The following is a 25,199-nucleotide window of genomic DNA, read 5'->3' as shown; positions in this document are numbered from 1 at the left end:
CAAATTTTGCCATGGTGGCATTTGAACACCCTGTCTGGATTATTAATCAAGGTTTGTTGATCACAATCCTTATCATTTAAGGCAGGTACACTGCTGTCAACACAATTTTTCTGCTATATGTGGTGGCCACTGTAAGCAAAAATTGTTTTAAATGCACAGAAGGAATTTTAGTCCTCTGTCTTTCCATTCCCACTCTACAATGGTACATCACAGTATGAGGTAAAATCCCGATACACCATGACCACACACGTGAATGTTCACATCAGGCACCTGAGCCCACCCGAGAACAATGAGCATCAAGGTACAGAGGGTAGATTCATCAAGGCCTTAAAACTCACTGAGCTGCAGTTACTTTTAGGCTAAAATTTTACTACAAACATGGTTCTGCTAAAGAGAGCTAATCCTTGTAAGGAGTATTGCTTCAATCTGGATAAGGATCTGAACATCAAGACGGAGGCTACACATTCCAGGATAAGCTATCACTGCTGGATAAAAACAAAAAAACTGCGGATGCTGGAAGGAATGGTGTGGGCTGAGAAAGGAGAAGCTCTCTACTCTTAGCAGGAGTCCAGGCTGCCACTACTGTCAGCGATACATGCATAGATTAATGCCCTAGAACCTCTTAAGAGGCAGCCAGACTGTGATGTGGTAGATGAAAGATCTCCATAGCCAGATGAGTTAAATAAACCAAGTGCTTTAAAAATCATGTTAAGTTTAATTTAAGAATGAGTTTTGAACTTCTAAAAATAGTCTGTGTTTAATATATTTTAGAACTTTTTTCAAAAAAAGGTGTGAAACTTGGGTGTGCAAGGAACGCAGTAAGTTAGCATGCAGGTGCAGTAAACAATTAAGAAGGCAAATCAGATATTGGCCTTTATTGCAGGGGGATTGGAGTACGAGAATAAAGAAGTCTTGCTACAATTGCAGAGGGTTTTGGTGAGACCACATTTGTGTGCAGTTTTGATCTCCAGATTAAAGGGAGGATATACTTGCATTGGAGGCTGTACAGTGAAGGTTCACTAAATTGATCCCCGGGATGAGGGGGTTGTCCTATGATGAGAGGCTGATTAAATTGGGCTTATATTCCCTGAAATTTTGAAGAACGAGAGGTGATCTTATTGAAACCTGTGAAATTCTGAAGGGGCTTGATAGGGTTGATGCTAATAGATTGCTTCTGCTGATCCTGGAGTCTAAAACAGAGGTACAGGCTCAGGATTAGTGGCCAACCATTTAGCATTGAGATGAGGAGAAATTACTTCACTCAAGGGCTTGTGAATCTTTGGAACTAGAGAACCCATTATTGAATATGTGTAAGATTTTTGGTCTCTCTGGGAATTAAGGGATATGGGGATCGGGCAGGAAAATGGAGCTCTAGCTGGAGATCAACCATGATATTGAACGGGCCAAATGGTCTACTCCTGCTCCTATTTCTTGTGTTCTTGATATGATTTTTATTACACTATTGTAATTGACAAAAATGGTAATAGCGAATGGTTTACACCATTTGCCCATTTGGTGGCTGCCTGGGATAAGTGGGACCAGGTAAAAAGAGGTGGGAACCGTGTTTCTCCAGTAGTACAATCACAATGTTCACTACCTTCTCAAGGGCAATTAGTGATAGGCAACAAACACAAGCCTTCTCAATGAACTCCATGACCCAAGAATTATAGAAATGCACTTGCTATCCCTCATCTGTTGGAGTTGTTCAAAATTGAGGGTTGTTGATAAGATAAATTAGTAAAACTGGTCAAGGAGTCAGTAACTAAAGAACACCAAAAGAACAAAAAGATTATCTTACTTGACTTGCATTACAGAGGTGACTGCACTTCAAAAGCAGTTCATTGGTTGTAAAACACTTTGTGCCAGCCTGAGGTAATGAAGGGCTCTAATCAAATGCAAGCTTTTCTTTAATAAAAAACTCCAAACTGCCTTCTTACATGCAGGCTCAACTTGAGCCTAATCAAAGATTACCCTTGTAGTTTTTATTTTCAAAACAGAAATAAGGGAAGGACAGCCAGATTGTTTTACAAGTGCACAGAAACAAAAACTCCCAAGTACATTGGTGCAAAGTGCTCATTGATAACTGAGAAATGCTAATGAATTGTTTATTTGCAAAACAACAAAATCACCCCTTCAGCATTTTAACTAGTGTTTCTTCAGTGCTATTTGTTCTAAACTTTAGTCTATACAATTGTCCTCAAAAATACAAAATTTAGAAATAATTATTTTCTTCTCAGATTTTTACTGGGGGTGGGGGAGAGATTTAAAAAAAAACAATATCTGACCATTCTTTAGCCCTGTTCCACAATTTAAAATCACCTCTTGTGTCCTCACTTCTTTTGCCCCAGCATTGGTGGCCATGACATTAGCTGCCTAGGCTTCAAGCTCTGGAATTTGCTCCCTAAATCCCTCTTTCTTCTTTTAATACCCTCCTCACATCATAGCTCTTCGACCAAGTTTTAATTACCCTTTTAATACTTTTTTTTCCTGATTACACTTCTATGAAGTGTCTCAGGACATTTTTCTTCCACTAAGGTACGGTATAATTGCAATTTATTGTATATAATTTTGTAGTCCAGGAGGTTGCCATTCAGCGCTGTGATGAAGCTATCCATCTAGTTCTATTTCCCTCCCCTGTTCCTCTAGTCTTCACATTTTTTAAATATTTAACTATTTCTCTTTCAATAGGTATTTGTATTCTGCTTTCCACTGTTTCCAATAGGTCTTTCCATATCTGAACAGACCTCATCTAAAACAATTCTCCAAAGCTAAACTTTGGTTTTTTTGGTGTTCTCATTGTTCTCATTACTGACTCATTGATCAGTTTTTATTGATTTGCCTTATCAGCTTCCCTCAATTTTGAACGTCTCCAACAGATCTATTCTAAACTTCCATGTTTAGTGAAACAAGCATTCATCTTTTAACTAAAGTGTCTCATTCCCAATTTGATCTTCATAAATATCCCTGCTGTACCCTCCCCACAATATTGATATCATTCATTAAACAGGTCCCTCAAAGGGCACAATATTATAAATATGGCCTACCTGATGTATTCTATAGGTTAAGCATTTAAATTAAATTAGATTTTCAAAAAAATAAATTGCCAATTTGCGTCTGAATTAGCTATGCCTTTCAGCATTGTAAAAGCTTGAAACATTTCTGTTGTAGGGTGTTGGCTACCACTCGGTAGGTTTTAATGAAGTCTTTGTTGTCTCAAATAGGTTAACTGTATGTATTTATTAACTACATAACACAGTAAAGGGTTCACGCCAGGAGCTGTCTCCATGCTTCCTTGTGCATATGGCTCTGTCCAAAACTAGACTGACCCCCTAGGTGCAGGTCATGTGTTCTCTCTACATTACTGTATGGACAGTACCTATACTCAGTCCCACGTTAACCCTACATGTGCCAGACCCTTTTACCACAATTTCCCCTTTCAATATTTACAGCAGTGAAAATAATTTGGTTATTCTTCAAGAATTACTATTTCATTTCACCAATGGCACAAGGCTGAAAGGGCTTTAAGGGAATTAGAATTCAGAATTCTGAAGTCTACCAGATGAATGGGATGAAAGATTCTGTTCCTATCATTTTGTTCCAGACTAGAGAAAATTTCAGGTCTTTGTGGTCTAATATTTAAAGGATTGTTAAATAGCTAAATTTGAAATATTCTGCAACAAGAAAAGGCAACAGAACTGAACAGAAAGATAACCTCATAATATAGACATTTTGAAAATTTAGACTGATACCTTTTATCAAGGGAACCAACACTTGCAAAACTAACCAATTAAATATAATCAGTTTACTTTCAGAAAGTGCAAATACATACCTACAGCACCTCCCACTAATGCCTTTACACCCAAGGCCATTCCTTCCATGAACTCCTCAGGTCCCTGAATTGCTCCCTAGGGAAAAATAAATTAAAATTATTTAACAAGTTCTAACTTATTTGTCCCTGATTTTGTATTAAAAATAACTGAGGCTATTGGTGTTCACTATTATTGAGTAAATTAGACAACAACTTCCAGTGTCTACACAGGTGCAGTTAAAGGTGGAAATCAGGAAGTTGTTGGCTGAGTTCCTCTGCTCTTCCAAAAGCTTCGTTACACCTGTAACTTGCCAAGAGACTCAGCATTAAAATAAATAAAGAGCAAAACATTGCACTGAGCAAACAAATAAAAAAGTTAGGGCTTGTGCTTTCAGGTGTAAGTAAATTTTAAATAGTATGATAAATCTTGATTATTATCAAGCAACCTATCCGGTACTGAAAATTTACTGCTGTGAGAGTGGAATCTCATTTCTTTAGTTTTGTTGGGATTTAAAATAAATTATTATTTTTTTTTTTACTTCTGTCTCTTACTCTGTCTAAATCCCATCTTTCATGCCCTCCCTTTATTTTGTTATGGCTCATGATTTTACACTGAATTAAATATTCTAATTTATACGCCCTAGCTTAGACTCTGTTATCTAGTAAGAATTCTTGAATCTAATTGGATGAAGAGACGCATTGCCGCCAGGAACATTTGGTCCCGCTGAAATTCAACGAACTTTTGGCTGTGCTGCCGCATTGCCTGTGGTAGGTCCCGCCATGGCAGGGCTGGAAAATCCTGGCCGTTGTTGCTTGGTCCCATACGTCACAGATTCTCTTAAGAGATGAAAAGATCTCGAATAGGTTGCTGCTCAAAGGCCCACACAATGTCTGGGCAGCAAAGCGTTATGAATGGCAAGCACCACTCTTTCAGCACTGATCTCAGGCATGCAGTATTATATACAGAAATTGAAACATGTAACAAACATACACTTATGTGGGTCAGATGACACTGTAAACTATCAGAATGACCTTCAAAATGGAGAAACTTGATACCAATTTATGACACACTCCTGTGTTATTCTTTATTATATTTACAAGTGAAGGTTAATTACATATTTTACATAGTTACTCGCTTGACACATGGTGGCAATTATACCTGACAGGAGGCTATTGCAAGCTACTATAATCAAGTCATGATTTTACATTCAAGTAAAAATTATATTTAATTTATTTCATTGCATGTTTCAGGAAAACTCAAGTTCCAATCTTTACAATTCAAGGGACAACACAGTGAAGATAAGCCAAGAGATTCTTAGTGGGAAAGGAAAGGAATTTGAAGAGCATATTACATTTGGCTGTTCTTGCACGTATTTATAGGGCAATATTTTATTGCAGAGGAATCCATAAGGGGATACACTTTAACAACAATGGTTCAATGAACCAACAAAATAAGAACATTTAACAATCATGAATAGTAAGATCTTTCCTAAAAATTGAAAGTAACATTTGGTAAACATTGGCATATTCTATTGCATATGTACATACTACGAAACAAAGTAAAACTGCTATATATATATATGCTACGCAGAAACATAGAGAGATCAGAAAATGTTGGAAATACACACAATTCGAATGGTATCTGTAATGGGAAAAGACAAGCTAGCATTTTGAATCTCTCTCTTCATCAGAGCTGCAAACTGAAAGATAAATAATTTGGTAGGGATGGAATAAAGAAGTGAAAGATACTCCACTCAGAGGCCAGAATTTTCCCGTCGGCGATTTGGGGGTGGGGCCTGCTCACCAACAGGAAAATGACCATTGACAGGATAATTAAGATCATTAAAGACCCTGCCCGTACAACCTTAAGGCTGGCGGGCAGGCCAGGAGCCCCAGAGGGCTTCTGATAAAACATGAAACCTCATCCACTGGCAGGATGAAGTTTCATGTTCATATTTAAAAACTTTAATAAAGTTTCAGTGCTTCTTATTAAGATGTGTTAATAATGTTTTTATTTTTCTATTTTTAGAGTTTTTTTAACCTGTCAGTAATCTCCCCGAGACAGCACTTAGTCACAGGGAGCAGTGCGCTCTTTCGCGTGCAAAGAGCGCACTTTGACAGTTGGGGAATCCATCCCCCCCCCCCACAGGAAGTGCATAGTGTTTCCCGTTGGGCAGGCTTTAATTGGCCCGGCCACTCAAAATGGGGGTGGTGGTGGTGGTGGTGATCCAAGCGGCTGTGGGCTGGGTTAGAGGTTGGGTGGGGGGTCAAGCTTGCGGTGGGGTTGGGTACGGGGTGGGGTTGCGTGTTGGGCCCATGTCAGGGGAATAAGTCCTATGTGGGAGGGGGCAATCCCCTGTTGGGGGAGAGGGGTTCAGTCTAGGTATTTACAATAGTTACCCAGAAGTTAGAAGAATTAAAATCTCTTCTGAGTAGCTACTGGTATAACCTTGTCGGAACCATCCGAAGTTTGCGATTTAAATCGCATTTTCGGATAGTTCCCAGTGCAGGGCAATTGCCCAGAGGAAGTGTGCACTTCTGGGCAATTGCCATGCAAACCCTTACCTGTGAAGTTCCAAGAGATTTCCCCAGCACAACTCTGGGGTACCGCACCCCCTCCCACCCCACCCAATCTGAAGCTGGGGAGCTTGGCAGTTACAGCCCGCAGTAGCTATAGGGAAAGAGCTACATTTAGTAAGATTGCATACTAATGTACTTTCTACTGCAGCTTTTGATTCCCTATGTTTTGTCTATTTTTCCAACTTATTGTGACCTGAAATGTTCAAAATCTGCATCTGAGTTTTTAAGAATTAATACTAGTTTCATAGCTCAAAATTATTTTAAGCTGTATATAAAAATAATTGAGGTATGAAAAGTGCATTGATACAGCATCTTTAACATAATATACAGGAGCAATCTAAAATAGACACATAACAGCAAGCCACATAAGGAGATATTAGGTCAGGTGACCAAAACCTTGGTAGGTTTTATGGAGTGTCTCAAAGGAGGGAGAGGTAGAGAGGCTGAAAGGTGTACAGAGGGAATTCCAAAGTTTAGGGCCAACCGAAGGCACAGCCACCAGTGGCAAAGCAATTAAATCAGGATGCTCAAGAGGCCAGAATCAGATGAACGCAGATATCTGTGGGTTCTGGGGTTGTAGGAGATTATGGAATTAGGGAGGGGCGAGGACATGGCAAGAATTAAAAACAAGAGTAAAGATTTTAAAATTTAGACATTGCATAATTGGGATCCAATGAAGGCCAGTGAGCACAGGGTTGATAGACAAGCAGGACCTGGTTAGGAGAAAGGAAGCAAAGTTTGGGATAACCTCAAATTCATGAGAGCAGAACATGGGAGACCAGCCAGAAGTGCACTGGAATTGTCAAGTATTGAGATAACAAAAGTATGAATATGAGGATTTCAGCAGCAGGTGAGCAGAGGCAGCATGAAGGCTGACGATGTTACGGAGATGGAAATAAGTGGATTTGGTGATGGCGCAAATACATGGTTGGAAGCTCATCTCGAAATTAAATATGCGAAGTCTGGTTTACTTTCAGGCAGTTGCCAGGGAGAGGGTGGGATTCAGTAGCTAGGAAACAAAGTTTGTAATGGAGACCAAAGACAATGGCTTCCATCTTCTCAAACCATTGTTAATTCAACAACAGTAGAGATGCCAAGAGAGGTGATGGTGAGATAGAGCTAGGAGCTGTCAGCGTACATGTGCTCACGTTATGCTTATGGATGTTATCACTGAGGGACAGCATGTAGATGACAAAAAGAAGGGGGCCAAGGAGACACTAGAAGTAACAGTGCAGGAATGGGAAGAGAAGAAATTGCCAATCATACTCTGGCTAGATAGATAAGATTTGAACCAACTGAGAGCAGCCCCACCCAGAAGGACAATAGTGCAGAGGAGTTGGAGCAAGATGGTGTGTCAACCATGTCAAAGGCTACAGGCAGGTTGAGATAATGAAGAGGGATATCCTTTGTCAATCCAACAAGATGCCACTTGTGATTTTAATAAGAGTTGGTTCAGTCCCTTGGTGGGGCAGAAACCTGATTGGAGGGATTAAAACATGGAGAGATGGGCATGGACTTGGAAGGCGATAGCACATGGAAAGACTTTAGAGAGTAAAAGTGCTGAAGACTTGTGCTCCAAAATTTGGCGTGCCCCTAGCCAAGTTGTTCCAGTACAGCTACAACACTGGCATCTACCTGGCTATGTGGAAAATTGCCCAGATATGTCCTGTACACAAAAAACAGGACAAATCAACCCTGCTAATTACCGCCCCATTAGTCTACTCTCCATCATCAGTAAAGTAATGGAAGGGGTCATCAACAGCGCGATCAAGCGGCACATGTTTAGCAATAACCTGCTCATTGACATCCAATTTGGGTTCTGCCAGGTTCACTCAGCTTCTGACCTCATTACAGCCTTGGTTCAAACATGGACAAAAGAGCTGAACTCAAGGTGAGGTTGAAAGTGACTGCCCTTGACATAAAGGCTTCATAGTGTGGCATCAAGGGGCCCTAGCAAAACAGGAGTCAATGGGAATCAGGGGGTAAACTCTCCACTGGTTGGAGTCATACCTAGCACAAAGTTATTGGAGGTCAGTCATCTCAGCTCCAGGACATCACTGCAGAAGTTCCTCAGGGTAGTGTCCTCAGCCCAACCATCTTCAGCTGCTTCATCAATGACTTTCCTTCCATCATAAGGTCAGAAGTGAGGATGTTCGCTGATGATTGCACAATGTTCAGCACCATTTGCAACTCCTCAGATACTGAAGCAGTCCATGTTCAAATGCAGCAAGACCTGGACAATATCCAGGCTTGGGCTGAAAAGTGGCAAGTAACATTTGCACCACACAAGTGTCAGGTGATGAACATCTCCAACAAGAGAGAATCCAACCATTGCCCCTTGATGTTCAATGGCATTATCTTCACCAAATCCCCCCCATATCAACATCCTGGGGGTTACCAGTGACCAGAAATTGAACTGGACTAGCCATATAAATATTGTGGCTACAAGACCAGGTCAGAGGCTAGGAATCTCGTGATGAGTAACTCACCTCCTGATTCCCTAAAGCCCGTCCATCATCTACAAGGCACAAGTCAGGAGTGTGATCGAATACTCCCCATTTGCCTGGATGAGTGTGGCTCCCACAACACTCAATATGCTTGACACCATCCAGGGCAAAGCGGCCCACTTGATTGGCACCACATCCTCAAATATACACTCCCTCCAACACTGATGCACAATAGCAACAGTGTGTACCAAGGATCCTTTGACAGCACCTTCCAAGCCCACAACCATTACCATCTAGAAGGACAAGGACAGCAGATAGATGGGAACACCACCACCTGGAAGTTTCCCTCCAAGTCACTCACCATTCTGACCTGGAAGTGTATTGCCATTCCTTCACTCTTGCTTGTTCAAAATCCTGGAATTCACTTCCTAACAGCACTTTGGTTGGCCCAAACCACGTGGACTGCTGCAGTTCAAGGCAGCAGCTCACCACCACCTTCTCAAGGGCAACTGAGGATTGGCAATAAATGCTGGCCCAGCCAGCGATGCCCACATCCTGTGAGTGAATAAAGTGATGGGAGGCTAGAGATGGGGAGGTAGTTTTTAAGGAAGGTGAGGTGAAGGGTTGTTGTTTTGAGGAGAAGGGTGATGATGGCAGATTTAAAGAGAGATTCATTAACAATATTGTCTAACATGCAGACCAAGACGGGGACACATCATCTTGCTCCAACTCCTCTGCACTGTTGTCCAGCTAGGTGGGACTGCTCTCAGCTGGTTCAGCAGTTTAGTGGGAATAGGATTAAGGGAGCAGAAGGACAGTCTCATGGACAAAATGAGCTTGGAACAGCATGAAGTGAAAAAGGAGAGGAACTAGAGAACAATGGGAGTTTAGGGCTAGGGTGAGGGGAATATTAGAGGAAGTTTGGCCATTTGGGTTAGTGGAAGGGGGGCCATGTTAGAAGCAGCTGATAGGATGGTCTCAATCTTGGTGACAAAGAAATTAATGAGCTCCTTGTAATTATTTTTGGAGCTCAGGTTGGAACAGACAGGCAATCGGGGTTTAAGACAACAATTTACAGTCGACAGAAGTCAGGGGTTATCTTTGCATTCCAGGATAATCCTGGAATAGTAAGCAGTTTCAACACACAACAGGAGGGCCTGATAGTGCATTATGTGGTCCAGCCAGATCTGGTGGTGGATGGCTAAACCATCATATCCTTCCAATCTGTGCCCTGGTTATAAGGGATTGGAGGATGAGGGTCAAGCTGAGGGTGAATAATAGTTTTATTGGGGGCTAGGGCATCAACCGTGGAGGTGAGGGTGCAGGTGAGCAGAAATGTTGTGCTGAAAGGAAGCCCAAAGGCTAGGCAGTTAGGATTTTTGAAGGGCTGTTCTAAATAAATTGGGGATAGATTTTTTTCTGGTGTGGGTACAGGAGAAAGTCTTGGTGTTTGGCAGGTGGATCTGGATGGTGAGTGATACAAGGACGTGATCATGATGACCTTGTCTGTGCTTGATACAATGGGACTAGCAAGATGTTATAAATACAGAAACATTGTTATATTTTAGGACTGTCTCTCAACTTAAGGTAAAACCAAGGAATGAAGGGGATCATGTGACCTGCTTTGAATTCTGCTCAGCAACAAGCCTGGGTGGCCTGGTTATTAAATGGGTTCAGGTTGTCTTACTAGGAAGAAGGTGCTAAATATTCCCACCTGTAGATAACTCTCAAAACAGTTTAGGTGACTGTGGGTAAACTGTTAGTCTCCAAATCTCATGGAGTGCTTAGGTTTTATAAACACTTAGACTTTGCGTAATTTCAAGACAGAATGGAGTGGGGGTCTAGAGGATAGCTAATTAGCATCCCTACCTGGATACAAGGCTCATGTGATTCACACTGCCATGGAGGTGGGCTCTGGAAAGGGAGAAGTCCATAGGAATATTGTAGTATTGAGTTACAGCGTTGCTAAGATATCACTGAATCTCACAGATAAGTCAGTCTGCTGCCATCTTAGAGCCAAGAACAGGAAATAAAAGGCAGATAAGTCCTGCACTTGAAGCAGAGAAAATGCTGACCCCATTGTCCACCATGCAGAATGTGGGTGGGAGCTTGGGCTTAGGTTGAGGATTTAAAAGAGGCTGGAAGATTCAACTAGTTTGGCTGGAGGGAACAAATCTCCAGTGTTACCCTCACAATGAAAGTCAGTTCTGGGATTAGAAGTTACCCTGCTAGTAAAGGGAAAAAGAAGCAGGCCATCAGGAATGGAGAGTAGCTTTGGGCTAAAGTATCTACTTAAGGGACAGTGTAAAGAATGACCGTGGCAGGGGATTTTTGGTAGTTTTAAAAATTAACAGGGGAAAACTTATCTGTAGTTCAGAGAATAAGTGGCCTACAAAATAATGTTTGATCAAAGTTTCTATTATTTTGTTTGCTACAGTAAAAGTCTTAAACTTGAAATCTTGTTGTGTGATCCTTTCAGTAAGTCACTGGAAATTCAAATACCTTTTTAAAAGTCTGCGGAGATCGTAACAAAGGCTATTAGAGATGGCAAGGTCAAGGCACTGGCTGTGAACATGGAAGTGTTTACAAGGAGGGAGAAATTTAGGGAGGAGGAGAGAGAGCATGATTAGTTGTGATGGAGGTTGAAATCATTCAGTGCAAAAGAGTAAAGCAGTGAAGGCACTTGGGAGGGTGGTAGAGAGTGATGATTTTGAATCAGAGGCAAGAGAATCATAGAATGGTTATAGCACAGAAGGAAGTAATGTAGCCCATCATGTCTGTGCTGTCCCTCTGGAGGAGCAATTCACCTAGTGACACTCCTTAGTCTTCTCCCTGTAGCCCTGCAAATTTTTCCTTTTCAGATAATGATCTAATTCACTTTTGAAAGCCTCAAGTGACCCTGCCTCCACCACACTCTCAGGCAGTGCATTCCAGATCCTAATCACTCAGTGTGAAAAAGCTTTTCCTCATGTCACCATTGCTTCTTTTGCCAATTACCTTATTATCTGTGCCCTCTTGTACTCGATCCTTTCACAAGTGGGAACAGTTCTATGCCTATCCTGTCCAGACTGCTCATGATTTTGAATACCTTTATCAAGTCTCTTCTCCACCTTCTCTCCTCTAAGAGACCAGTCTCAATTTCTCCACTATTTCTATGTAACTGAAATTACTGATCCCTGGAACTATTCTAGTGAATCTTTTCAGCATCCTCTTTGATACCTCGTGGCTTTGTAGCCAGTATTTTGTACAGGTTTAACATAACTTCCTTGCTTTTGCACTCAATGCCCAGGATGCCATATGCTTTATTAATCATTTGCGCAACCTGTCCTGCCACCTTCAATAACTTATGCACATATACACACAAGTCCCTCTGCTCCTGCATCCTCTTTATTTTGTATTGTCTTTCCATGTTCTTCCTATCAAAATGAATCACTTCACATTTCTCTGTATTAAACTTCATCTGCCACTTGTCTTCCCATTCTGCCAACTTGTCTATGTCCTTTTGCAGCTTTACACTATCCTCCTCAGAGTTCACAACACTTCCAAATTTCATATCATCTGCAAATATTGAAATTGTGCCCAGTATGCAAGGTCTAAGTTATTAATATTTATCAGGAAGAACAGTGTCCCAACTCCACTCCCTGGGGAACTTTACCATAAACCTTCCACCAGCCCAAAAAACTTTCATTAACCACTACTCTGTTTCCTGTCACTCAGCCAATTTCATATTCATGTTGCTACTATCCCATTTATTCTGAGGTATAACTTTTCCCACAAGTCTGTGGTGCAACACCTTATTAAATGCCTTTTGGAAGTCCATATACACTACGTCAACAGCATTACCCTCATCAACCCTCAGTTAACTCAAAATCCTCAAGCAAGTTAGTTAAACACGATTTTTCCTTAACAAATGCACGTTGGCTTTCCTTAATAACTTGCATTTGCCCAAGGGACTATTAATTTCACCCCAAAATATTAATTTTAAAAGCTTCCCCACCACCAAAGTTAAACTGATTGGTCTGTAGTTGCTGGGTTTATCTTTAAATCTTTTTTTAAACAAGAGTGTAATATTTGTAATTCTCCAGTCCTCTGGCACCATCTCTGAGACCAAGGAAGATTGGAAAATTATAGCCAGTGCCTCTGCAATTTCTACTCAGTATCCTTAGATGTCTCTCATCTGTCCTGGTGTCTTATCCACTTTAAGTACAGACAGCCTATCTAAGATATCCTCCTTAACAATTTTAAGCCCTTCAAGTGTCTGAACACCTTTTTCAGCTTCTTCTTCCTTGGTGAATATCGACGCAAAGTATTCATTTAGCACCTGAGCTATGTTCCCTGCCTCCATGCATAAATAACTTTTTGGTCCCTAATCGGCAACACTCCCCCTTTTACCACCTTTTTACTATTTATATGCCCAAAGAAGACTTTTGGATTCTCTTTTATGTTGGCTGCCAATCTCTTCTCATACTTTCCCTTTGTTTCTCTTATTTGCTTTTTCAATTCCCCGCTGAACCTTCTATTTTCAGCTTGGTTCTCAATTGTATTATCCACCTGACATCTGTCATAAGCACAATTTTTCTGTTTGCTCCATCTTTCTCCTTTGTGGGAATATACCCTGACTGTACTCAAACTCTCTCTCCTTTAAAATGAGCCCTGTTCAGTTACAGGTTTGCCTGTTAATTTTTGGTTCCAATTTATCTGGGCTATATCTGTTCTTATGCCGATGAATTTGGCTTTCCCATAGTTAATTATTCTTATTTTGGATTGTTCCTTGCCCTTTTTCATAGCCAACCTAAACCTGACGATACAACACTCATTGTCCCCTAAAGGTTCCCCTGCTTACACTTTATCTACTTCGCCCACCTCATCCCTAAAAACCAAAGTCCAGCAATGCCTCCTTTCTCATTGGACTGGAAACATACCACTGTAGAAAATTTTCCTGAACACACTACACCAAGTAATGTAATTGCACCTTTTTGGTTCATTATGTCTAGCTATTTGGATTCTGTCCTTGACTCCTCTGGGACATCTTCTTTCTCTAGCACTGCAATTTTCTCCTTAATTGATACTTCTATAATCCTCCTTTCCTATCTTTCCTGAACACCTTTTATCCAAGGATATTTAATACCCAGTCCTGCCCTCCTTTGAGCCAGGTCTCTATTATTGCCACAAAGTCATATTTCCATGGGGTTATCTGCACCTCACCAACTTTATTTAACACACTCTGCTTTCACATGCAAGCACTGTAACCCTAATTTAGACTTTAATACTTTCCCCATTACACGGAATCCACCTAATACCTCACCGTTTCCTCCTTAAGCATAGTCTGTCTCTCCCAATATTCTTGGTATTTGGCATCTTGGTATTCCTCTCTAGTATTATGTCTTGGTTCCCACACCCCTGCCCAGTTAGTTTAAACTCTCCCCGATAGCAGTAACAAATCATCCCACAAGGAAATTAGTTCCGGCTCTGTTTAGATGCAACCCATTCAGCCTGTACAAGTCCTATCTTCCCCAGAATTGATCCCAATATTCCAAGAATCTAGAGGCCTCCCTCCTGCACCATCTCTTCAGCCACATATTTATCTGCTCCATCCTCCTATTTCTACACTCAATTGTGTGTGGTACTGGAAGTAATTTGGAGATTACTGCTTTTGAGGTCCTGCTTGTTAATTTCTTACCCACCTCCCTAAATTCTGACTGGGGAACCATTTCACTCTTTCTACCGACATCATTGGTTCTGAGGTGGACCGTGACTACTCCCTCTCAGTGTGTTCTGCAGCCAGTGACATCACTGACACTGGCACCAAGGAGTCAACATACCATCCTAGATTCACATCTATGGCCACAGAATGGCCATCTGTTCCCTGACTATTGAATCCCCTATCACAATCGCTCTTCCAGCTTTCGTGTCCTGCTGTTCAGTGGAGCCAACCGTGGTGCCATGGACTGTGGCTGCACTCCCCAGATGAACTATCATTTTCATTAGTAATCAGCACTGAATACTGGTTGGAGAGTGAGATACACTCAGAGGACTCCTGCACTATTTGCCTGTTTCTTCTTAACCTGGTGGTTACCCATTCCCTCTCTCCGTGAATACTCTAAGATGCGGGTGACCACATTATAAATGTACTATCCATAAGGCCCTCAACGCAGTGATGCCAGCTGCTGCCCAGTCAATGAAACTTGGAGCTCAAGCTGCTTCAACTGACATGTTATGGAACAGAGTGTGCACTCCAGGAGTTGGAACTGCCCTGCCATTCCTATATTTATTAGGCAATAAAACTTACTAAAATAGAAGACCCACTAGCTACTTGTTTCTCTTCTTCTGTTGTTACTTAAATTTAGGGAGGTTAATTGAAATGCTTTACAAAAAAATTGAAATTTTTAATTTTCCAGCTTCATAGACTAACATCCTAACTTTGGAGAGGGGGAAACAAAGCTACAATACTCACCAGCCAATCAGCTCATGGCCTTCCTGCGATGCCACAGTTTGTTTTATTTACGTTCTCACTTTGGTGATCTTGACCTGCTTCACACTCCTCCCAGATGGAACAAAGGTGGAGAAAGTGCTAGAGCAGTAAGGGATCAGGCCAAGGTGTGATAAGAGCCACACCACTGTCTGGGGAGGTTGAGTGGTGAAAGCCATAGCTGGCCAGGGAAGCTTCATTAAAGGGAAAGGTGCAGTAACGGAAACCTTGCTGAGAGGTTAAGGCCATAATGTCGATGCAATCATCCAAATTGAACCATGTAAAATTTGATGAAGTTATTTTATAAAATCTTTAAAATGTTGTTCATTTTTGATTCCCCAACTGTCAAAGTGCGTTCTCTTGAGCATATGCTGTCTCAGGGAGAGCACTGAAAGTTTTATAAGCTTAAAAGATAGAAATATAAAAGAATTATTACACGAGATGGGACATGTTAATAAATATCACAAAGTTTATTAAAGTTTTTTAAAACAGACATGAAACCTCATCCCGCCGGTGGATGAGGTTTCATGTTTTTTCAGAAGCCCGCTGGGGCTCCTGGCCTGCTCGCCAGCCTTAAGGTTGGACGGGCAGGGCCTTTAATTGGGTTAACTATCCTGTCAATGGCCTCAATTGGCCATTGACAGGTTGGTGGGCGGACATCTGATTGCACTGTCCGCGTGCCTTCCTGAATAACTAAATGGGGCGGGATGACATCGGGGGTTCCTCCCGACCTCATCCCGCGTCGGCGAGCGGGCCCCACCCCAGCTCGCCGACAGAAAAATTCTGGCCATCATTGATTGAATATTAAATCCTCTTCTAGAGAATGAATGTCATAAAAAAAGTTAGCAGTTTACTGTTCAGTATTTCAGTAAAACTTTCAGCTATTTTTAAGTTTATAAAAATATGCACGCAAAAACAGCAGTACATGTTGCAATTTTTAAAAATTTACTTGTACCTAAAGTGTCCCTACTGAATAATGCAAGTATGAAATAGTTTGTAGAATGCAATCTGACCTGATAAGGTTCGTAGAAAAATGCTTCCACTCCTTCTGATAAATCTCTGATTAAGCCAAAAGGGTTGCCTAGGACATCTAGTCCAAGAACAAGCACATACAATTGTTTGATTGCCTAGAGGGAGCAAAATAGAATCGTTTAAGAACTTACAAGTTAACAGAGTAAGTACCAGTCCTGGGAAGAATGGGATTATGAAGTAATAGTACTATTAGAAATTGCATTTCAAATATAGAACATACCTGCTTAGAATAATGGCGGATTACCTCCCACTGCAGTTGTTGTGTAGTATAAAACTGATACTTGATTTCAAAAAATGCAAGCCTGAAAAGAACAGAGTAATTGAATAAAATGACATAAGATTTATTTGTTTTTCACCATAATTTTTAACGTGGTAGATCCTTGTAAGTGTTAAGTAACACAAATCTGTAATGATTAGATCTAAAAAAAGACAACACCTTTGGTAGTGCAGCACTCGCTCAGTACTACACTGGAAGTGCCAGCCTAGAATTTGTTCTCAAGTCCTTAACTTCAAAACCTTTCACAATTAACTCATCTCTCTGGGTAGTGAATGCCCTTTCTAGATTTGAAAACACATATTAACCCTTAAATTATTTTTGAGGAAATACACAGCTTCCCAGACAAGCAAGATTTTAAGCATACATCTCAGATACTATTTTGATAAACCAAGTAAAATAAAACAACTTTAGGACTGAATTGCTAGGCCCCAATGAAGCAAGGTAACTGGTGCTTAAATTCACACTGCCAGCTAGTATACTGATTCCCCAATTCAATCCTGCCCTTGGGGCAATCTACAAGGCACAAGTCAGGAGTGTGATGGAATACTCTCCACTTACCTCAATGAGTGCAGCTTCAATAACACTCAAGAAGCAGGGCACCATCCAGGATAAAGCAGGCCGCTTGATTTGCACTCAGTCCACAACCTTAAACATTAATTCCCTCACCACCAACGGACAGTGGCAGCAGTGTGTACCATCTACAACATGCATTGCAGCAACTTGCCAAGGCTCCTTTAACAGCACCTTTCAAACCTGCGACTTCTGCCACCTAGAAGGACAAGGACAGCAGATGCATGGGAAGACCACCAGCTGCAAGTTCCCCTTCAAGTCACAGACCATTCAGACTTGGAACTATATCACTGCTTCTTCACTGTGGCCAGGTCAAAATCCTGGAACTCCCTTCCTAACAGCACTGCGGGTGTACCTACATCACATTGCCTGCAGGGGTTCAAGAAGGCAGCTAACCACCACCTTCTTAAGGATAATTCGGGATGGGCAACGAATGCAGGCCTTGCCTGCAATGCCCACATCCTATGAATCAATAAAAAAGAATTCCCATCTGTTTTGTTATGAATGCTACGTGCGTTCAGATACACAGCTTTTAGTTTTGTCCTTTTATTATTTTTGTAACTTCTAGCCATACCTGATGTACTCTTAGCTTTGTACTCTATTCCCTTCCTGTCACGGTCTGTTATCATCGCCCATTTAAGACAGCAATGAGGAGAATTTCTTTCTCTAAAGAGGGTAGTGAGTCTTTGGAAATCCTTTCCTCAAATGGCAGTGGAAGCAGAGTCTTTGAATATTTTTAAGGCAGAGGTAGATAGATTCTTGATAAACAAGGGGGTGAACAGTTATCGGGGTAGACAGGTTACAATTAGATCAGCCACGATCTTATTGAATGGCGGAGCAGGCTCAAAGGGCGGAGTGGCCTACTCCAGTTCCTAATTCGTATGTTCCTATGTGTGTACGACTGTTCCAACTTGTCTTGCATTTTCTTGGACGACTTGCTACCAATCTTCCCAACAAGATTCTGATAAGCATGAGTATATGCCTCATCTCAAGACCTAAACCCTTTAGGTTAAAAATAAAATTAAAATATATGGAGATAAAAAGGAGATTCCCCAAATTAAAGTATAGAATCACTTTGCACCCTTTTGCTCCTACAATTCTTTTGGAAAACAACTGATGAAAATTACAATATCGGGAAAAAAATCCCAAAAAATTAGTTCACATGAAAGAACTGAGGGACAGGATGGATGAATGTTCTCTGGACATTGTACTACATGGCAAAAAATTAAAAAAATGAATTGTAATAATCTTTCCAATTGGTCAACATAGAAGAAACTGTGCCAAAGTAGTACAGAAAATGAAACAGGAAATTCGTAGTGTCACATAGTCATTATGGCACAGGAGTTGGCTATTTCTGGCCATTGAATCTATGCCAGTTCTCTGTACAGCAATTGCTCTATCCCTCTAGCCCTATAATGTTTATATCCCTGAAGAGCCCATCCAACTTTCTCTAAAAATCACTCGTCATCTCTGCATCGGCCACTTCAGTAAACAACGGGTTCCAGGTCATTATCACTTGCTCTGTAAAAAAAAGTTCTCTCACCCATCCTCTTGCATCATTTGCCCAAAACCTTAAATCTGTGTCCCCTAGCCCTTATACCAGCAGCTAATGGGGACAGCTTTTCTTTGTCTACCGCATCTAAACTTCCTATGATCTTGTACCCTGCTATAAAATCTCACCTCAATCTCCTTTGTTCTAAGAAGAACAAGCCCAGCTTCTGCAAACTAACCTTGTAGCTAAAAGCCCTCATTCCTGGAACCATCTGGGTAAATATCCTCTGTACTCTCTCAAGGATCTCCACATCTTGCAGAAGTGTGGTGACGACCAGAAGTGGACACAATTCTCTAGTTGTGATCTAACCAGAGCATTATACAGGTCCAGCATAACTTTATTTTTTACTCAATACCTCCATTTTGAAGTCTAGGATTCCACATACTTTTGTTAACTTCTCTCTCAATAAGTCCTACCATCTTCAAACTATGACAATTTTGAGGCCAGGTTAGAAGGCAGAAGTGCCAATATACTTGCAACATAGCATTCAGATTAAAACTCCAGTGGCCAGTAAAATCAAGCAGACTAATCCACATAGCTATCTTTTAAATAAGTATGAAGCACATTATTATTAGCACATTATTCACTTTAATTCAAATACCTAGATAACAAGATGAAATATGGAATCTACAGCACTTTAGCTATTTAACAATGAGGTTGCCTAAAGTTATCACAGAAACAAATAATTTGCCAGATTACCAAAGGTCAGTAGTTCTATTTAATAGACAAACATGGCCCGATTAACTCATGTTACTTTAGCTAGCATGCGTGCAGATAAAATTTCAACACCATGATTTCCTGAGACAAATTAAATAAAATTTTCAAAACTGATTTCTATTTGAATGACAAACAATAGAGCTATTCATCTATCAGATCTGGATATGGGCAATGAATGTTGACCATGCCAGAGATGCCCACATCCCTTGAACAAATAAAAGAATAGCAACTTAAGGATGCATAAAATTACTCCATTGGAAAATCACAGTAGCAAATTTGCATATTGCAATATATTTCAAAAAGTAGTATGATGAATTACATTGTTTTTGGCATTTTAGGCTGAGGGACAAATGGTAGCCCAGACTTATCCATTCTTTTTTAAAAAACACAATGGAGTTTTTATACCCACATTGACAAGTATTTGGGCTTCAACTTAATGTCTGATCTGAAAGATGGTCCTACCAGTATTACTGCTTTCTCACAATTCTGTACAAAAATGTCAGCCTAGATTATATGCTCAAGTTCTAGGGCGTGCGGCTTGAATTTACAACTTGTTGATATGGCATTGAGAGTATTCACTGAACCAAGTGAATACATTCTTTGTTTTTGTATATAAACACTATTATTGCAATCCTCAGAAGGGTCATTATTTTTTCAGAGTTGTACACCAAAAATTTTATAAACCCATACAAGTAATTCACGTACTTGAAGACAACATCTTGTACATCAGTGAGCGTTGCTCCAATGCTTTTTAGCAAAAGGTTCAGAGACTGCAGTGGGATCACTTCGGTTTCTTGCTGTTTGCTACTTTCTTCTCCTCCAGAACTGATAGAGAAGCTCAAATGCAGCTACAAGAACATAAATATCAAAACAAAAAAACTGCAGACATTAGTTCAAGACAATGATAATTAATGCTATTCTTGGCAACAATGTGGGAATGTGGAAATGCTATTCAAATAATTTTGACAGTAATAGTAATGGGCCAGAAAATGTAGCTTTAGCTGACCTACAGATAACTGAACTTAAAATCTACATAATTGACAATCTTGGATCATTTTCATTTTGACCTGTCGATTTGGCACTCAGATTGCCGCAATGCCAAGCAATCCTGGGTTTCCTAAAATTTTGTTCTAAAAATTTAGATTGGTAGATAATTCTTTAATTTTGTTCCAGGATTTAAAGTGTTTATTGCATGGTTTGAATCAATGGGTTTGCTTTGAAGTCTTTCTGCAAGAGACTATCTTGAAGGTAGGAATAAATGTATGAAGTATTATTATAAAAAGTGCAATTAGTTGAAAAATCATAATCACAGTTTTACCACAAGAGGTGCAAATTTATTATTTTCATATGGAGAGCTGGCATGGTGTAGCAACTATTGTAAATACACATATTATGGTCCTGCTTTATTTGTTCTATTTACAGCTTTAAATTAGTTTGTCATTGAAAGCTTCAAATATGATCCAGTGGTACCATTACTCGGCAGCTTCTAGAAAACAAAAAGATGATCTTTGAGGCATGTGAAAAGATAGTAGCTAAGGATATCTAAAATGGTTGTTTGTTTGCCCTGATTTACCATAAATTTAATCTAGATATCAGTGCAAATGAAAATACTCTGAAATACAAAGCATGCTCAAGTTTATCCAAGAGTGGTCTCAAACTAAAAATATTTAGGTTTTGGCAGGAGGGCCTAGGCAGTGCCAAAGGAGAAATAAAATAAGCTCAGAGAGTGTATTTGGGACAGTTTCTTAGAACAATGCATTAAGGGACCAACCAGGGAACAGATTATTTTAGATATGTTTATGCATGATAGGCAGGATTAATTAATAATCTTATAAAGAAAGGATCTTCTAGGCAAGAGCCATCATAACATAAAGAAGCTTGGATCTGAAACTAATGTCTTAAAGTAAAGGTAATCACCAAGCTGTGAAGACAGAGTTGGTAAAGTGGACTACAAAAATAGATTAAATGTAAAACAGTAAATGAGAAGTGGCAGACTTTTAAGGAGATATTTAATAATTCCCAAAGATGTAGTAACATTGGGAAATAAAGACAATACAAGAAGGATGAACCATCTATAGCTAACTAAGGAAGCTGAAGATGTATCAAATTGAAAGAAAAGCATACAATGTGGTCAAGATTAGTGGCATGCCAGAAGATTGGAAACATTTAGAAAAACAATGACCAAAAAAGGGAGAAAATAGATTGAGAGTAAACAAGAAATATAAAAAAAATACATCAAGAGCTTCTATAAGTATATGAAAAGAAAAAAAAGAGTAGCTAAATAATGGTCACTTGAAGAAGGACACCAGGAAATTAATAATGAGAAACAAGAAATTGGCAGAGACTTGGAACAAGTATTTTATATCTGTCTTCACGGTAGAAGAATCCCAATAACTGTAGAAACTCAAGTGGCAAAATGGAGGGAAGAACTTGCAACAATCATTATCAATATAAACAAAGTACTAAGCAAACTTATGGGACTAAAGGCTGATAAGTCCTCTGGACCTGACTGTCTGCATCCTAATGTCTTAAAAGAAGTGGCTGCAGAGATAGTGGATGAATTGGTTGCAATCTTCCAAAATTCCCAAGATTCTGCAAGGTCATAGCAGATTGGAAAACCGCAAATGTAATACCCCTATTCGAGAAAAGAGGGAGACAGAAAGCAAGAAACTATAGGCCTGATAGCCTAATATTTCATTGAGAAAATGCTGTAATCCATTAAGGACTTAGTACGTGGAGGGAAAAGCCTGCCCTAAGTGCGGTGGTTGGCGTGAAAAGCACCATTTTTCCTGTCTGCCGCAATGGATGCTGTATTTATGCTTCCCGCCTCATTAAATATGCATCAGCAGGAAACACATGGCAGGTGGCCTCTGATTCGCCCACCCAGTCACCTCAGCAGATCATTGCTCCAGTTGCCATATTTAAACTGCACTACACACAGCTTTCTCAATGTCTGCAGCCTAGGACTGCTCCAGAATTGAGATGGCCCCCAAAGGGAAAAAAACATGCTGCCCCCAAATTCAGTGCCCCTTGACGGGTCGCCTTTTGATGCCGTGAAGGGCTGCCGCGAAGTCCTGTACCCCAGTGATGACTGGAGGTCCACAAACCTCTCAACTGTGGCTTGGGAGGCAGTGGCCATGGCGGTGAGCGTCAACATCACACAGAAGAGGTCAGTCATCCAGTGCAGAAAGAGGATGAATGATCTCATCCATTCCACCAAGGTAAGTTAACCAGCTCATCGCTCTCAACTCACACACACACACACAAGCTCACCAGACATTCACAGGATGACACTGCACAGGGATCTCTCTCACTGCCAGCTGAAAGGACATCACCACTCACTCTCTTACACATATCTTCACATCTCCATCTGGGCTCACATGTGATCGGCTCCACTCAGCCACACAAAACAGGCATCCTTATCCTCTGCCTTGGCATGTGTCCTGCTCACATTCTCTCCATCTGTCTTTACGCAGGACAAGCCCACCCACAATAGGAGGGAGAGGCTCCAGACCTGTGATAGCATGGCTGAAATAAAATCCCTTACTCTCTCGAGGAGTGAGCTCTCCAGCTGGCCAGAAAGGACCAGAATCGATCATGTGGCAATGGTGCGGTCTGCAGAGCACACCCATGTGAAGATCCTGCACCAGCTGATCCCTCAATGATTCTGTGAGTTCACTGTCCTGTTTTCGAATCGTCTGCCATGCTCAAATTTCTCTACTCTCATTGGGGCACTTTCCAGAGCTGCTTGGGGCCAGCTCCTCACCTCAAGACCTGAGGACACCTTGGATGAGGATGCAGAACAAAATTGTGGAGAAGACCCGTCACAGCGCTCCACATCCTCCACCAGCGCAGAGACACACACCTCGGTGGAACCTAGTTCTAAAGCAGGCTTGGGGGTCATAACTGGTGAGCTGAGCACAGCACAGCACAGCACACAATCTGGTCCACAGCAGGCGGAGGCAGGGGCATCCAAGGTCATCAGCACTCAGAGGACTGCTGGAGGCCAAGATTCTGCTGAGTCTGAGTCAGATAGCGAGCCTCCAACTAAGATAAAGGCAAAATACTGCAGATACTGGAAATCTGAAAAAAAAAACAAAAATTGCTGGAAAAACTCAGCAGGTCTGACAGCATCTGTGGGAGAAAGACAGAGTTAACGTTTCGAGTCCAGATGACTCTGAAGAAGAGTCACCTGGACTCGAAATGTTAACTTTGTCTTTCTCCCTACAGATGCTTTCAGACCTGCTGAGTTTTTCCAGCAATTTTTGTTTTTTCCACCAACTAAGTTGGTGGCGTTGCAGTGACTGTCAGGAGAATATCAGGAAGTGTCATCAGCTGCTTTCCACAGACTGTAACAGACAATGGAGCAGTCTATCCGTGTTCAGTCTGAGGTTATAGCGCCGGTATGCCAGCACAGAGGTCAGCACTATAGGACGGCGGCTGCCATGGAGACCTCGGTCCAGGCCATACCGCCTGTGCTGCTGCAGGAATTGCACTCCATTAATGTAGGCATCAGTGGCTATGTGAGAGGGAGCTAGGGCACCTCAATCTCAGCCCGTCTGCCCCTTCTCAAGGAGTCGGCTGGAGGCCTTCAGAAACTCAGGGATGAGGACCAGCTGCTGGACATCCCTGACTATCTACCTAGGCGACTCCAGGAATGTCCAGCCAATCCTAATCCCCTCTTCTTGTGACTCCCATCACCTCCAGCTCTATAGGCCGAGGAGGGTGCACCTACCGCAAGTCAGGAGTCCCAAAGCTGGCCAGAGTGCTCCAGGTCTCAACCCTCCAGTGGATGCCCACCAAAGTGCCAAAATCATCACAGACAACAGGGTGTAGCAGTCAGCAGGCTGTCTCCACATCTGCTGTGGATGTTGGGGATGCACCAAGACATAACAGTAGGGTTAGGAAGATCAAGAAATATTAAGAGAACAATGGTGGCATAAGTGTTCACCACAAGTATATAATTTCTCACCATTGTAAACAGAATGGCACCCATTTCACATCTCCTCTCGCGCATGCCTCCTCTTAATGCTGAGCTGTGCTGTATTCAATCAGGTGTTACGTCATGGTCCCTCCCTCCACGTCGTTATCATGTGCCTTTGTTCGATGTCATGCGCATCCATCTTACCACAGTGTGTCCCCGTTCTCAGCTCATTTCTGACATCAGTGATGCCTCACCCTCAATGTAGTGTTTTTGTGAAGGCACATCTTTCACTTGTTTTGCTGGGTCATGTCAATTTCATTCTTGGCTGTCTAAGATTGAGGCTGAGGTGTTCAGTCATCTGCATTAATGAAAGGTGAATGTGTAGTGTAGAAGGATAGATGTCGAAATGCCTGAAGAAGGGGAATATTTCCTGGAACTCCAAGTACTCTCTGTCATCCAGCAGGACTTTTAATCTATAAGCATATACTCAGAGCTCATTCTCATTCCTTTCTGTCTTGCACATTGCTGACTCTCCAATTGTACACCTGCTAAGCTCACCTATAAGCGTGAGCACTTTCCCACCTCACTGTGCCAGAGATCTGCCCTTCGTAGTCATATTATTGTCCTGGAATTCAAAGCTGAGCATTTCTCACCTTGTAGTTTTCTATATTGTGTCCACAAGGCTCTTGTCACAATGTAGGGATGCAGCACTGGGCCATATGTTCTGCTTAGCATCCACCCACCTAAACATCTGCTGAGGTCGGCAATGATAAATCCAAATGATAATGTATTGCAATTTATGGAGCCATTGACTATGCTCTCA

The 25,199-nt window shown here is 41.3% G+C and overlaps 1 protein-coding gene across 7 annotated transcripts in view; it reads right to left on the bottom strand.

Moving 5' to 3' along the window:
- vps13a (vacuolar protein sorting 13 homolog A) overlaps positions 1 to 25,199 on the bottom strand; it is a 524,014-nt gene that overhangs the window by 73,517 nt on the left and 425,298 nt on the right. For all 7 annotated transcript variants that reach the window (XM_041186720.1, XM_041186723.1, XM_041186721.1 and 4 more), the window contains 4 exons: positions 20,158 to 20,300; positions 16,557 to 16,638; positions 16,318 to 16,431; positions 3,830 to 3,905 (listed from right to left, as the gene is read on the bottom strand). In XM_041186720.1, the coding sequence (XP_041042654.1) occupies positions 3,830 to 3,905; positions 16,318 to 16,431; positions 16,557 to 16,638; positions 20,158 to 20,300 (415 nt within the window). The remainder of the gene's footprint in view (positions 1 to 3,829; positions 3,906 to 16,317; positions 16,432 to 16,556; positions 16,639 to 20,157; positions 20,301 to 25,199) is intronic.

This window comes from Carcharodon carcharias, chromosome 4 (genome assembly GCF_017639515.1).
Source record: "Carcharodon carcharias isolate sCarCar2 chromosome 4, sCarCar2.pri, whole genome shotgun sequence".
Classification (NCBI taxonomy): Eukaryota; Metazoa; Chordata; class Chondrichthyes; order Lamniformes; family Lamnidae; genus Carcharodon; species Carcharodon carcharias.
Note: the sequence above shows the minus strand (reverse complement) of the source record. Positions and strands in the feature narration are given on the sequence as shown.